The sequence below is a fragment of the Cibotium barometz genome, chromosome 15, assembly GCF_041138505.1.
Source record: "Cibotium barometz isolate CiBa-2024 chromosome 15, ASM4113850v1, whole genome shotgun sequence".
In the NCBI taxonomy this organism is placed as follows: Eukaryota; Viridiplantae; Streptophyta; class Polypodiopsida; order Cyatheales; family Cibotiaceae; genus Cibotium; species Cibotium barometz.
This window is the reverse complement of record NC_141060.1, coordinates 43861766-43877172: the sequence shown is the minus strand read 5'-3', so window position 1 is coordinate 43877172 and position 15407 is coordinate 43861766. Positions and strand designations below refer to the sequence as shown.

Genomic DNA, 15407 nt, shown 5'->3' with positions numbered 1-15407 from the left:
GAATACTCAACAAGGTGCTACCAATCAGCCCATACAGGCTGAAAATCAACTTGACTTTCAGCCCATAGATCAGTCTATTGATGATACTGGTGCAAACATTCCAGGATAGCAAATTGGCTACTCCTTTGTGCCTAGCAAGACATATGCAGGTTCTCATCATGCATCTTATTCTTTTGTGGATCATGTTCTCATTGCCAATATATGCAACGAAGAGGAACTTGTTTCTTGCACAGGAAAATGATCATTGGATGCAGGCCATGCAGAATGAGTATGACTCAATCCTCAAAAATGACATTTGGTATTTAGCAGATTTGTCTTATGGTATAAAGGCCATTGGTACAAAGTGGGTTTATAAGCTTAAGCGTAAAGCTAATGGTAGCGTTGACCACTACAAGGCAAAGGGAATAAATTATGATGACACTTTGCATCCACGTCTCGTACGACTACAATTAGGTGTATAATTGCATTGGCAATGCATCATGGTTGGAATGTACATCATGGTTGGAATGTACATCAATTGGATACCAAGACTTCCTTCTTGAATGGTGATTTGCATGAGGAGGTTTATGTATCTCAGCCTTGTGGTTTTGTTGAGAAGAGACAAGAGTCTAAAGTATGTATCTATGGGGGTTTGTGCTTCTTCATCACCTCCACCCAATCTTTCTTAGTGGTCTGCAGTTCTTCCCGCAGCTTATCACTCGCAGCTTTCAACTGCTCCAAGTCAGACCTTAAACCCTCCTGAATATTCAGTTCCCCTTCCTCCACTGTATGGTCCTTGACCATAGCCTTTAGGGCTTCCATTTCTGCCCGGACTTCTCCTATCATTGGAGCAGCCTTTGGCATTCCTGTTTGTTGCACCTGGGTCTCTTTCAACACCTGAATCACCTCTTCCTAGTGGTTCACCTGGGCTGCCGATTCTTCAATCTTGTTGTTCTTTCCCTGTATCTCCTTGCGGAGGCCTTCCAACTGTTTTTCATGTTGGTTTAGAACCCTGTCCAGCACCTTCTTTTGTTCACCCAATAACTTCTTGGTGTTGTCCTCCACTGTCTTGATGCATGCCTCCAGATCCTGTAGGTTCATTGTGGCTATTTCCCCTTAGTTGCTGCCTTGGGGGCCTGAGCAAGGGCGGGTGGGATAAGAGAGGCAGACACAGTACACAACGCCGCAGGGCCAGGGCAGCGGGTGCGCACTACAGCAGCATCGAAGGGGAGCAGCACATCGGGGAGGCAGACATAGTACACACAGTCGCAACGCGACCACTACAGGGCAGCGGGTGCGCACTACAGTAGCATCGAAGGGGCGCAACACATCGAGAGAGAGAGAGAGAGAGAGAGAGAGAGAGAGAGAGAGAGAGAGAGAAATGAAATGTTGAGAGAGAGAGAGAGAGAGAGAGAGAGAGAGAGAGTGTGTGTGTGTGCGGATAGTCGCCATCAGCAGGCAGTCGTCACCCCCAGCAGATAGTCGCCATCAACAGGCCGTTCAGCAGAGATAAGCTTGCCCTTTGTGTGATCGACATCCTTGCAGAGAAGACAACATACCGCCTTTCGTTATCAGTGGAGCTGCTTGCAACAAGAGGTATTACTGTAAATACAGCAGGTACACTAGGGTTTCTAGCAAGTACTGCAGGTTCAGTAGGGTTTCCAGCAGGTGCTGCAGTACAGTAGGGGTTCTTCGAGGTACAATAGTTTCCGCAAGTACTGCAGGTACAGAAGAGTTTCCAGCTGCCGGTACTGTAGGGTTTCTAGCAGGTGACTTGCAGGTACAGTAGGGTTTCAGCAGGTGGTACAGAAGAGTTTCCAGCCAGTACTGCAGGTACAGTAGGGTTTCAGCAGGTACTGCAGGTACAGAAGAGTTTCCAGCCAGCACTGCAGCAGGTGCTGAATTTGGGTTTGAGAGAACGAGTTTTCTTTGCTTTTGTACATGGATTTGGATGACCCGGCTGCTGCTGTTGGCGACATGGCTGCCAATAGCCTTAACATGGATCTTATTGAGGAGATGATCGAGAAGGATGTGGGTTATGCTTCAGATGCCTCAGAGCAACAAAAACGTCAAAGGCTTGATGTTGATGCAAGCTATACTCCGGTGAATGTTGGAGAGAATGCATAGGAAAGTTCTCAGGCACCTTCTCCGGAGTTTGCACGTTTGCTGCAGATCACTGGTGAGCTTCTGCAAGAATATGTGAAGGCAAATAGCGTGCAAATGGCTGCAGTGGATAATAGTGGTGTGGCTGATGTATGCATGGAGACTCCTTTGTTGCTACAACAGCTAGCAGATTTTCATGATCGTGCTGCTATCTTTTTCTTTACTGGGCGTATTCCATTGTTGCCTCGTCTTAGAGCATGGCTGGGCCGCTTGGTGTCGCCTGAGGCACAAGGAGATTTACGATGGTCCGAGAGGCTTTTATGAAATACTTTTTCGCACTTCGGAAGCCCGTAGGGCAGTCTTGGAGCAGGTGCCACTTTTTTTGGATGGGCAGTTGGTTCATGTGGTTCCGTGGAAGCCTATGGCAGAGTACCAAGATATGTTGCGCCAGGCTTGCCCAGTTTGGGTTGAAGTGAAACAATTCCCACCAATGTTTTGGCGTGTTTTACCAAGTCTCATGCGAGGTATCGGTGATGTCTTGGTGGTGCCTCGAATGACATCTAGAAACCGAAATCGTCTATGCATGTTGTGGAATACTGGGAGACCTAGGCCGACACATTTGCGTGTCAATATGGCTGGGCTGCAACCTTTAATGTATGAATTGAGGTGGGATACATTTGCTGGCCACTGTTTCAAATGTGGTGAGATGGGCCACTTTGTCTCCGAATGTCCTAAGAAAGAACAAGTTGCTGCTACAAAGGATATCCTTGATGGGCAGTTGCCCGTGGAAGATGAGCATGATGCTCCTTCACATGATGCCCAACACATGGATGTACATGTGGATGTTCAGAATGAGGTTGAGCAGCCATGGGTGGAAGTACGTGGTAAAAAGACACGATTTGTTGCCCCGCGGGGGGATTTCTCAGATGCTGTTTGGCGGGGGCCTTTGCGTGCTCATCAGGGGCCCTTACATACATATGCTCGTCGCCCTTTGGGTTCAGGTGCCCAGCAACAGACCAGGATTGAGAGGCCGGGAGGCCAACTTTCTCAGGGTACAGGGCCTCTTGGGGTGGATAGAGTAGAACGCTATCCTATTAGAAATCGCCTAACAAAAGAAGCACAACAACAATTGCCTCTTGTGTTTGGTTCGAAGGGTGAGGTCATCTCGCCATGGGATGGTCATTACCCTTTGACACGTGCTCGGGAACTCCAAGGGCAATCTGAGATCACAAATACCATGTCTAAAAATGCAATGCTTCAAAAGGTTCGTGATTTGGCAGATTGTCCTGGGCCTAGTACACGGCCTTGTTGATTCCTTTTCTGGGAAGGCTTATGAAAATTGTACAATGGAATGTAAAGGGTATTTCTTCGCGCCAAAAGCAGTTCAGGCTTTGGCGTACAACTTTTTGTCATGGTTGGGATGTTTTGTGTGCAGTTGAACATAAGCAGCATAAGTTGGCTGGCAAAGCCTATGTATATAAGGGATTTCATGTTTTCTACAGCGGACATCCTGCTTCGCAGTCAGGTGTTATGTTTGCTGTTCGTTCGCAGTTTTAGCCTTCTCTTGTGATTCAAGATGTTCATGGAAGATTTCTAGTGATACAGATTGTTTGGGATGATACGCCTTTATGGTTGTTAGGGGTGTATGCTCCAAATAATGCTCGTGCACGCCGTTTGCTGTGGAATGACTTGTGTGCTCTTTCAATCTCTCATCCTGGCTTTGTGATGGGGGACTTTAATATGTCTCCAGGGAGCAAGCCACGTCGCCTCATTCTGTAATGGATGGCCCGGAGAGAAAGGCGTGGGAAGCTTTTGCAGCAAGGTCGCTAAAACAAGACATGTGGTCTTGGTTGCATTCAGATGAAAGGGGTTACACTTATGCCTCACAACAGTTTCGGGGCACTTATGCTAGATTGGATAGGATGTATATTTTACATCAAGATCTCTTTTTGCTAGAGGTTCTTACTATGATGGTTGATCAGCAACAGGTTTTGTCAGATCATTGGCCGCTTGTGTTTGAAATGGTCTATCATCCTGTGGATGCATATAAAGGCTTCTTGGGACGCTTGCCTTTGCGCTTAAATCACACTTTTTTGGAGCATGAAGTTTTTGATGTTTATATGCGTCAGTTGATACGACATTTCTCCACAAGAGTGTCCATGGCTGATTATCATGCTTGGCCAGTGTTCCTTACCAACGCTCGGAAATTAGCACGTCATTATGGTCTTGCTAATGCCTCTATACAAAAACAGCATGTGGCCCTCCTTGAGTCGCTTTTAAAGGGCTTGCAGGCGTTCATGTTTACTGACTCTATGGATGCTGAAGTTGCGGATGCCATAGAATGGCTGAAAAAGGAGCTATCTAGGGTGCAGGAAGCACAATATGTTCGCTTTAAACTACTTGCACGTCTTGATGCTTTGCGGGATGCTAACTGTCAATCTCATCGCTTCTATGATAAGTTGCATCAAAAACATATGCGTGAGAATATTGTTAGGCTGATGGATGCCAAAGGCAACCTTGTTACTCAACCTTCTGAGGTTATTCAGCATTGCATCAAGTTTTATGAAGATTTGCTTGCCCCTCGAGAGGATGTCTCACCGGCTGTCCTGGCTGCAAGGGAGTCATTGTTTGCTGAAGTACGATATCAAGTTGACCCTGATGTGGCGGTTCAGCTTGATGCTCCTGTTACTCAAGGGGAAGTGGAAGCTGTTCTCTCCAAACTTCCCATGGGAAAGAGCCCTGGTTGGGATGGTTTGACAAATGAGTTTTTCCGAAAATATGCTGATCAGCTTGCAGAGCCTTTGACGCTTATTTGTCAAAGGGTTTGGGATGAGGGATATATGCTTGCCGATTGGAAGTTGGGCATACTTCGTTTGTTGCCCAAAGTCCCTTCGCCTACTTCTTTGGCTCAATGGCGCCCGATCTCACTTATGGGTATTATGTATAAAATCTTTACAAAGATTTTTGCCAATCGCTTGCAGAAGGTGCTTCCTACTCTTGTTCATCCATATCAATATGGATTTGTGCATGGCAGGAATATTTTGCATAATATTCTTAATGTTCAAATTGGAGTGGATTATGCCAAGGCAAAGAAGCAAGAGATTGTGATGGTGCAGCTGGATCTTGAAAAAGCTTTTGATCATGTCAGCTGGTCTTTCCTTTCTCAGTTAATGACAGCCATGGGCTTTGGTCCCAAAATGGCTAATTTGGTGCATTTACTTGGCTCTGGCTCTATCACGCGGATTATGCTCAATGGAGGACTTTCGGATGGTATTTCTCTCACCCGTTCTCTCCGGCAGGGCTGTCCTCTTAGCCCTCTTTTCTTTGCCATTGCCACTCATCCTATGTTATCTCGCCTAGATGCTATGGCATCGCATGGTGAAGTGGTTGGTTTGCATCTCCCTCATGGCAAGCAATTGGTTGCTCAAGCCCTTGCGGATGATACTTTTATGTTTCTCAGGGCCGAAAAAGCCAATATAGATCGAGCAATGGAAGCTTGGAATAATTTTGCATTGGCTTCTGGGCTGAAAATAAATTCATCAAAATCAGCCCTCATTGTATGCACGGAATTTGATCTTGAGGCATTAGGGTGGCGAGGCCGTGTGGTGCATACAGGAGACATTGTTCGTCATCTTGGATATCCGGTGGGTGTGGATGTGGACCCCCAAGCGCTTCTTGCTTGGATTTCTGCTCGGATCTCAGATAAATTTGTGTATTGGAAAGCTCAAGGGTGGCCTATGCATGTGAGGGTTAAGGTAGCTCAGGTTATTATGCTTAGCATGATTTCCTATTTTTTACCTTTGCTACCTTGGACGCACAAATCTCTCATCCATTTGGTTGCTCCCATTCGGTTTATGCTGTGGAAGAGGCAAGGAAATATTATGGGTCAAACATGGATAGCTTGGAATCACATTACGACGCCCAAAAGAATGGGTGGGGTTGCTTTACTGGATGTCCGCTTGCATATGGTGGCGCGTAGGTGGGCGCTTTTTCAGGATATGTGTTTGCAAGAGCAGCCTTGGGTTTTCATGGCTCGTGACTTGATTGAGTTGGAGGGATTGTCACATGGGCGGACACGTGTGCAGGCGTCATGGTGGGACATTGTGAATGCGGCTCATCCTGTCCGTATTCGCTCATCACACATTTTATCGCATATTCTCCTTTCTTGGCATGAAGTTCTACTGTTGGCTCGGTGGGATCCTGGTCATGAAAGACTACTTTTGAACTCTTTGCAGTTCGAAACATTTGTGGAGTCGCGTGTCATTGTTTGGCCAGACAGAGATGCTTCACGCATACGACTCAACCGCATGGTCAGGCTAGGCTTGGTTAGAATCCGAGATGCTGTGATACCTGGTCGTGACAGGCCATATTCATTTCGTCGTATTCGGCAGCACTTTAGGGTTCCTCGGACATTTCAGCCACTATGGGCTGACATCATGCATGCAGTTGAGCCTTTTACTCCATTGCCTCGGCCATCTGCAGATCAGCCTTGGCTTGATTGGGCACTATGTAAATCTGGTGACTTGATATCACTCTCAGCTAACCAGGTCTATCATAAGCTTGTATCAGAGAAAGATTGGGTTTCAGCCAAGGCCAATAAGGTGTGGGGATTGCACAAGTCTAAATCATGGTGGCAGAAAACTCTTATGCGTGGTTGGCAGTCTAAACTCCCTTACCAAGGTAAGGTTTTCATTTGGAGGATGTTGGTGGGAGGGTTACCTACACGGGATCAGCTGAGCCGTCGTAAAATTACACTGGCCTCTTGCTTCTTCTGCACGACATGCACTGAAACAGTTATGCATCTGTTCATGAGTTGTCCAGTGGCCCGTCAGATTTGGTCTTTTGTCTCTCGCGTTTGGGAGGCAGTAGAGAGGTCTACTGTTTCGGCTCATCAGTGGATATTTGGGATTTGTCCTCAAGTCATTACTTCAGACAGCCACCTTGTGATATTCCATTTCCTTAGATGGACAGGACTTTGGCATATTTGGACTACACGGAATGGGTTCATTTTTGATTCCTTGTCTGGAATACATGGGCACATTCTACGTATCCGCGGTTTGCTGCTTTGGCAGTTTTCTTCTCTTCTCTCAGCTCAGCTACTGGATGCAGATGTTATTTCCTTATGGTCTACGGCGGCTCGGCTGGCTCATCTTTGATGCTTCTATCTGGGATGCTTATTTGGCTAGGAGGCTTTCTTATTAGTGTACAGGTTTGCATGGTCATGATCCTTTAGAGGATCTTTTGTGGGGGTTTTGTTTGGGGCCATAGGTTCTGTGTGAGCCATGTGGCTGATGTACATTTTACATATAATATAAAACACCATTTCACGAAAAAAAGAAATGAAATGTTATATTAACGTCTTCAAAAGGCCAAAGTGACCTATGAGACCAAAGTTACAACCATATGACATCTGATACACTATCTGGAAAAGAAGAGAAAGGACTGAAGGTAAGTATCTAGCCCTACAATACATCAGTAGGGAGCATCCGGAAGCAGCAACTAGGGAGAGTGGGAAGCTAATGCTACTAGTCAAAATGGGATACATGATTGTATTAATGTCTATACAAAATAACCAAACGGTCAATGAGACTGAAAATGACTCTATGTCAAAAACATGAGAAAAGAGACAACTACCAAATAAAACAGGCCCAAAAACTACGTGAGACCGTGTATACAAAAAAGAGAGTCAAATCTCATCCCCTTGCCCTGAATGGTGTACACAGTAGAGCAATGTCCCCCTACTATGGCGGTACATCTCTATGGCATTTGAGGATTGAAACAAGAACACATATTGAAACACACTTGCACTCATACTATGCTGTACCTGAAGCACTTGATACCCTTTTGAGTTTGTTGTGACCCATTTGCAACATCCCATCTTTGAACTTTTATACTCACTGATGTTACCATTGCGAAACAATGCCTGCAAAAACTTGTCTTTTTCAGCACAATCTATGCATTACACATAGGTAGCACACCCTCACAAATAGGAACACTCCATGTATTTTACTTGATTTTTCTATTTATATGAAAAACCTTACCACTAGCTCTCCATTCCTTTTGCAACAAATGACAGATCCGGAAGGAATAATGCATCGCCAACTCTCTTCCTCTGCAATATTCTTTGCAATACACGTTGAAACATTTCCAGACTTTCTTATATCATCATTGCACATGGTCTGCAAATGGTGGACCTTTTCTTCTTTTGTAGTTTGGCAGGTCATTTGCCTCTCAGAAGACATATATGTGCTACACATATATATGAAACCATGAGAGTCCATCTCTATTGTTGTTCCATTTGGATTCGAAACTTGGATACTTGTTGATCCATTTTGTGCCAGAAAGAAGCATACATTAAGTCCATCTTCAAAACAAGCAGACAGCTCGATGTCCATTTTGCTCTCCCTTCTGGTGGAACGCAAAACATATGTATTCCCATCCTTGAATATTTCCACAAAATATTCCCACAAAGAAAAGACATGAGATTTGCATTTCTTGCTATTTATAAGCCCTGACTTTAGTGTACTGTGATCAAAAGAGCCCCTCAAAAGAAGAGATGGAAATACACCTTGACCTAAGTTCATATATATAAACTTGGGTTGGATTATCTTACCATATAAAGTGTTCCTTGAGGTTCTTTTCCCATTTTGTACAAGGATGGAAGTCCACAAGAGAATAAGCCACCACCTTCTAAAAGGTAAAAATGTTTTCTTTCAATAACTTGACTTCTGTGCTCCTCAAGTGCATAAGACCTTGGATCAACTCTAAAAGATCTTAAATCTTCATGTTTCTCACAAAAGTCACCAAAAGGTATCTGCACAAAAATCATTTGGATGATTCAAACATACTCAAGCAATCACAAGAGAATGTGAAAATACAAGAAATAGCAACACATTTTTACACCTGACAAGGGATTGAATGCTTCCATTCATATTCTCCATTCGCTGCATAAAGCACAGACATAATGCAGTCTTCCATTTCATCATAAACTAGTCTCTCAAATGGGCGATTTAATTTTGCTTTTGAATAAACATCAGCAATCACCGTATCAGGAAATAGTTCCACATACTGACAATCCCTTATACACTGAAGGCTTTCTTCAAGCTGCAAGATCTCTTGGGTGTTAACGTGGGCATCTCTGAGCAGAGCCTCTTTCAATCTTTTCTGCACAAAACAAAGCACACCAACTAATTGGAGTACTTATCAGTAAGATTCAAAGAACTTTAAAAAAGGAGAAACATCCTTTTAACTTTGAGGGTTACACTTCCTTATAGGTATCAAAGTTTTCGAACAATATTTGAGGAACAAGCACTTACCACCTTTCTGTAGATTTGGACCAAGGAAACAGAAAACTGGCCATTAGTTTGAATCATATTCTCAAACGTACCCCTCTCTTCTTTAGATGACATTGGCACTTCTGGCATCCCTTGCCGGAGTTTACCTGAGAGACATGCACGATTAAGCAAGCGCCAAGCATTCTGTTTTCAGATTTGTACATGTTTTATATCGTGTCCTTAAACATTTGTGCTCATCAAAAACCATTTCTGCATTGTCAGCAAATCTATTTTTTAATTAGTTTTCTCTTTAGCAAAATAATGGCCTGCTTTCAAACTGAAGGAAATCTTCTCATAAAAATCTGGGGCATACGATCTTCATAAAAAGCTGGGGCATAGTCACATTGAACAAAAATTAAGAGCATGGAGCTGAGCCATAAGCATGTTAGACATAAAACAGGAACTTATTCTTTAGTAAATGACCTTGTGAACTGACTTAAGGATACCTCACTTCATAATTATAAAAGTGAGATGAGGGCTCATTGATGGGAACTTCCAGCAGTGGGGAGAACTCATGGGAAGTTAAGACCTGGTATAGGCTTGTCAAGCTCACACTTAACACCTTAGGGTAGTTTCTCCTGGTACAGGATGACAACACAGTGTAGGGAACCATGGCAAGGTGTTGGTATACTCTCAGGCTTGCCGGTGCACGGGAGTAGAGATACGGCTGGCAGGTGAGCTAGCCAATACACTCCTGAATTCTTCCCTTCTTTTGCAGAAGATGGAACTGTGAACGGAACAATACAAAACCATGGCGAAAGGCAAGTGAATAATCATCCCGACAAGCAAGGTGCGTGTGACCAGTTTGGTATTTAATGATTGCAAGAGAGTTTTGAAGAAGTGGAAGATGAGAAGATCCCATGATTGCCCGTAACTTGTGCAGATGTTGAAGGACCATGGATATGTTCCCTAGTGGCCATAAGAGTACGTAAAATATCATCCCAAATGATGCATATCAATTGAGTATAAAAATTGAAAAGGAGTTGCATCAGAGCTCCCTGTACTGCTGCACACTGCCCTCCCTGCCTGCACACCTGTGCGCCTCCGCCTTCCAGCCCTCCTGTCTGCCATTCACTTTGCCCCCTTCTCTCTGCAGCCCGTCATCAAGCCCCTCTTTCATTGCTGTGCACTTCTCCTCTTGCCCGCCATTCACCTCGCCCCCCTCTTCCTGCCCGCCTTTCACCTCGCCCTGCCAGTCATCCAGCTTGCTATCCAGCCCTTCCCTCACCCCGCCCTCCTCATCTCTGTCTACCTGTGCATTTCCACCTTCCAGCCCTTCCTCCTGTCTCTCCTGCTTCTTTGCCTATGTCTTCTTACTTTGTTCAAGTCGGCCACCCGTCCCTTGATTGGCATTATGGCTTCTGCCCAAGCAAATGCTTCTCCACCGCTCCCACAAGCTAGGAGAACTATCAATTTTTCACAAGATGAGCTCCTTATCCTCCAGAGTGAAATTGACAATGAAATAAGCGCAACTCTCATTGGGAGAGTCTATGGTTCTCCCCCCTCGCATTCAAAAGTTAGAGATTGGCTTTTGGCTTGGAATTGACTTTCCACTTCCTTGATGCATGTTTATTTGGACGAGGGTTCTTCCAAGTTGACTTCAACTCCCTGAAGCCACATCTCAAGCACTTGCTAGCAGCCCATTTCCCCCTGGCCCGCGGAAATTATTATTCTTCGAGTTCTAGCTGGACTTTGTTCCTGTGGTATATCTATCACATTAGATATACCACAAAGCTGAAAACAAAAGTTGCACATTCGAAGAAGAAGAATTGCTTGCGTGAGATTCGCGGAGGCGATCGAGACCTTCTGCCACGCATCAGGAGCGCAGATCAACTGGCACAAGTCGTGTGGTTTTTGGGTAGGGTCAGCACCTGCCCTGACTTGGTGCCCAGTTGAGGCTTTCTAATGGATCCCAAGGAGCACTCCAATCCACTACCTCGGTTGCCAAGTTGGCATTGATATCTTTCCCGAGCAGTAGCTCGCTCTGCTTCTTCTAAGTATTCAGAAGAAGCTTTTATATTGGAGCTCGGCAAGGCTATCCCTAGCAAGCAGAGTGGTAGTGGCGAACCAGGTACTGCTTGCCACCATGTGGTACATCACTTCGTGCTGGGCCTTTTCTCGGGCATGTATTGGCCAGGTACAATGCTTGATCCGGAACTTCTTGTGGGCCGGAAGTGATGGGAGTCCAGCCACGGCCAAGGTGGCATGGAGAGTGATCATTCAGCCACATAGCAGAGGGGGGCTTGGACTCATCATTCCCGCTATCCAGAGTTGTGCCCTACTCGGCAAGCTGATTGTCAGAGGACTCCTACCTGATGGAGAGCCTTGGAAGGATTTCCTCTTGGCCCGGATTTCAGCCCGCACTCCGAGCCTTGGGGGTCCGTGGCTGCAGAGTACTAGATGGATCTTCATAGAGATGCGAGCCCGTGGTTTTAGCTCAGCTTTTGAGGACAGATTCGCTGCCAATTTACTTTGTGCTTGGGATCATCTCAAGCCAGTCCTCAGACAGATTGTTCCTGTTGCCTGAGAGGAGCAGCTTCGGCAGCCTTTGGTCTGGAACCGGTGGCCACATGCTAGGGGCCCGACCTCATGTATCTTGGGGCGCCTTGAGCATGGGACGAGCCAGGTGTCTCGGAGATTGGATTGCACACAGGCAGTTACCTCAGGAGGAGCAGGAGAGAGGCCTGACAGGGATCCGGGGTAGAGACAGGCTCAGCATCGACATTGACTCAGCTATTCCTCACTATTCCAGACCTAACCCCCCTGGTGTGGCTAGGCGAGTTTACTAGACACGATATCCTCGTGGTGGTCCATGGAGCATATGAGGACAAGTGGTCTACTCACTTTTTCTATTGGATCCCATGGCAAACTAGAGAGATCAAAGCTCCCCTTGGAGGATTTCAGAGGTTGCACCTTGGAGAGGGTGAGGGTGATTGGATTTTGGGCACAGGAATGGCACATAGATCCAGCACCGGCCAAGGTGGCCAAGTCCACTCTACCAGGTCCCACTACAGCCGCGTGAGAGGTCGGCACTCCCAAATCCATAGCAGCCACAGTCTCTCTCTGGCATGATCCCGTGGATCGGGAGGAGACTTTGGATGCCCCCTTCTTTGCATATATAGTGTGGCTTGGCCGCAAGATCCAGATGACTGAGATAGATGGCATAGCGGCAACAGCAGCACACTGACAGTCTCAAGGCCTATCACAGCGCTTCCTTTCAGATTTCTAGAAGAGGCTTTGGGACAGCTTTCAGCCTAGGAAGATCGCTCTCTTTCTTTGGCTGATGGCGCATAGGAGTTTGGCAGTCGGTCTTGGCTCGCAGTTGGAGGTCGGTTAGTAGCTTGCCCGCGATGCGGCCAACCACAGGAGTCTCAGCGACATTGCCTTTGGGATTGCCCGAAGGCTCAACAGATTTGGCAGCGGATTCTCCGCATCTTCGCTATGGATAGCGCATCAACCCGGATCATCACTTGGGGCACTATCGCTTGGGCCACTGAGGTTGGAGTGGTAAGGACTTATGAGGAGGACGGGGGAGGACTAACCCTTCAGGTCTCCCACCATCGTATTGCAGCAGTACCAATCACAGCCCCACCTACAGGTGACTAGCAGCCAGGCTCATGCCACAGATGAGAGATTTGCAGTAGCATAGAAGCCTGGCACATTTGGCATGCTAGATGCAACGAGGCCATCGAGGGTACCCACACTGCCGGCTGAGACCATTAGGAGCATATGGCTTGATATCATTCACACCCTCCGTGGTCAGTGGGGGAAGTTACAGGGAGGTTCTAACTACATGCAGAGCGGTGGGAAGCCTTCTTGAGATTTTGGAGGCTTGGCCCCTTCCTCATAGATAGAGGCGGTGACCCTACATGGCATTACAGACCACCTGTGTGGTGGTTCCCGCTCCCCTCCCCCTGTATGAGATAGCCTTTAGGCCAGCCGGAGGAGAAGCGTCTCTTCCTTTAGATCATTTGATTCCCGCCCTTGAGTGAGGCGAGTTTGTATTTAGCCCTTCGTGGTTGTATCTAGCCTTTTGTGGCTGTTTTTCTTTTAACTAATTGAAGGATCTTTTTCCGGGAAAAAAAAAAAGAATCGCTTGCAAGGAGATTAAAACAGGATTCGAGTCGACCGACCACTGTCGATTGGCTCTATGGCTTCTGCCGCAGCCAATCTTTCGTCACCCCCACAGGCCGAGAGAATCATTAATTTTTCGCAAGACGAGCTCAGCTCTCTTCATCACAACATTGACATTGAGGTCCATACCACCCTTGTTGCGAGGGTTTACGGTTCCCACCCCTCTCATTCATGGGCCCATGAATGGCTTCGGTCTTATTGGAAGCTTTTAACTTCCATAGGGGCATCCATTGGCCAGGTTATAGGGGTACCAGCCCTTCGGGCTCTCCCGCCTTAGCTTCCGCGGTTGTTACCACCACTTCTGATGGTGTACCCCGAGTCCTTGTGCTTGTTCAAGATCCATCGATTACTGATGACCATATTATGCTTCAGAGACCTGACGGCTCTCATTTCCGCCAGAGGATGGAGATTACAGGCAGACTTGACCAGTGTCGGATTTGTCGTCAACAAAGCCACATTGCTAGAGATTTTCCCAAATCAAGGGGCCACGCTAGGAGGCGGTGTGGTCCTACCCATCAGATGCCTTCTGCAGTTGCCAGACTCCAGTTGCCCCTATGCCACAGTAGACCACACACCGTTGGGTTGTGTTAGAGATGACAGACGCCCTCAAACCCCTGTACCTACCTCTTCACCCGCACCCCTACTAGAGCACCCCAACACTCATGCACCTCTTGCCTCATAGGATGTTGATCCTTCTTTGGAGGATGAGGCTCTGCAGGCACAGGATTTGGATCCCTCACTGGAGGATGTTGCATTATAGTTACAGGATGATTGCACCCTTGAGGATGATGTTGCGCAGTCGCATTGTCTAGTACCGCTCTAGTTCTGAGGACCAGCCCTGGCTTTCCCGGAGTGGGAACGAGAGGTAACGTTTACATCGTCAGATTTTCCCTCCCTTGCCTATGCGAGATGTACTTCCGTCTCTAAAGGGGGTCCTTTGTCGACCATAAGATCTGGTCATTCTTACTCTGAGTCCTTATGAGGATTGTCTCCTGGAACATTCATGGTCTTGAGGGCATTCTCCATGTCGGTGGAAACAAATTGTCAAAACTCAGCTTCATTGTGCAGTTACAGGTGGACCTATGGATGTACTGCTCTTGCAGTTACAGGAATGGATGTACTGCTCTTACAAGGGCATAAACTGGATGCTAGCTAGTGTGGGAGATCAGGCTAGCTTCTCTCGGGACACACCTTTTGGTCACTGGCTATTGGTACCAAAGGTGGTGTCTCTATCTCTGTTTCAGCTTTGATCTTGCCTTGCATCATTGGACATGGTGTCATTTTGCCTGCGAGAGCGCAGTGGATCCTTCTTATCCAGGGTACTTCAACCTCTATGCTCCTAACCATAGAGGTGAGAGGATTGTCTTTCGGAAATCTCTCACTACGTTGAGGCCTCTTGCCAACTGTTGGATTATTGGTGGGGATTTTAACATGGTTGAGATGCCAATGGATAAAAGAGGTAGACATGAGGGCTTCGTGCATCCTCTTGAAAGACCGTCTTGGGAGAGGTTTATACTCTCCATTCATGGTTGAGATTGTTGGCATGAGGATGACATTTCGAGGAGACAATCCACTCTTCTTTATTCATGGTCTACCAGGAGAAGGGATGCAGGATGTATTTATGCACGGTTAGACAGATTTTATGCGGATGATTGGGTGCGTGACATAGGGGGGCATACTTTTTTTTTCTACAGGCACCTCTAAATCGGATCATTGCCCAGTGGTTTTATGCATTAGAGATCCGAGTCGCCATGGATCAGCACCACATGTACGCATCCCTGATCATTAGTTTTCAGATGCAGAGCTATCACATCGTATGCTTGATATTTAGAGATCTCATGATTTCTCGCAGGCCTC

At 46.5% G+C, this 15407-nt stretch overlaps 2 protein-coding genes across 6 annotated transcripts in view; one reads left to right on the top strand and one right to left on the bottom strand.

The window, feature by feature from the left end:
- LOC147631340 (uncharacterized) overlaps positions 1 to 15407 on the bottom strand; it is a 110998-nt gene that overhangs the window by 30093 nt on the left and 65498 nt on the right. For 4 of the 5 annotated variants that reach the window (XM_086809737.1, XM_086809740.1, XM_086809738.1 and 1 more), the window contains 5 exons: positions 9399 to 9523; positions 8986 to 9246; positions 8696 to 8896; positions 8124 to 8522; positions 7907 to 8005 (listed from right to left, as the gene is read on the bottom strand). In XM_086809737.1, the coding sequence (XP_086665863.1) occupies positions 7907 to 8005; positions 8124 to 8522; positions 8696 to 8896; positions 8986 to 9246; positions 9399 to 9523 (1085 nt within the window). Of the gene's footprint in view, positions 1 to 7906; positions 8006 to 8123; positions 8523 to 8695; positions 8897 to 8985; positions 9247 to 9398; positions 9524 to 9862; positions 11065 to 15407 lie in introns of those variants that run through there. The other variant, XM_086809741.1, reaches the window with a different exon arrangement.
- LOC147631341 (uncharacterized) lies at positions 2379 to 3822 on the top strand. The gene is made up of 2 exons (XM_086809742.1): positions 2379 to 3607; positions 3688 to 3822. The coding sequence occupies exon 1, from the start codon at positions 2504 to 2506 to the stop codon at positions 3392 to 3394; it is 891 nt and encodes a 296-aa protein (XP_086665868.1). The 5' UTR covers positions 2379 to 2503; the 3' UTR covers positions 3395 to 3607; positions 3688 to 3822.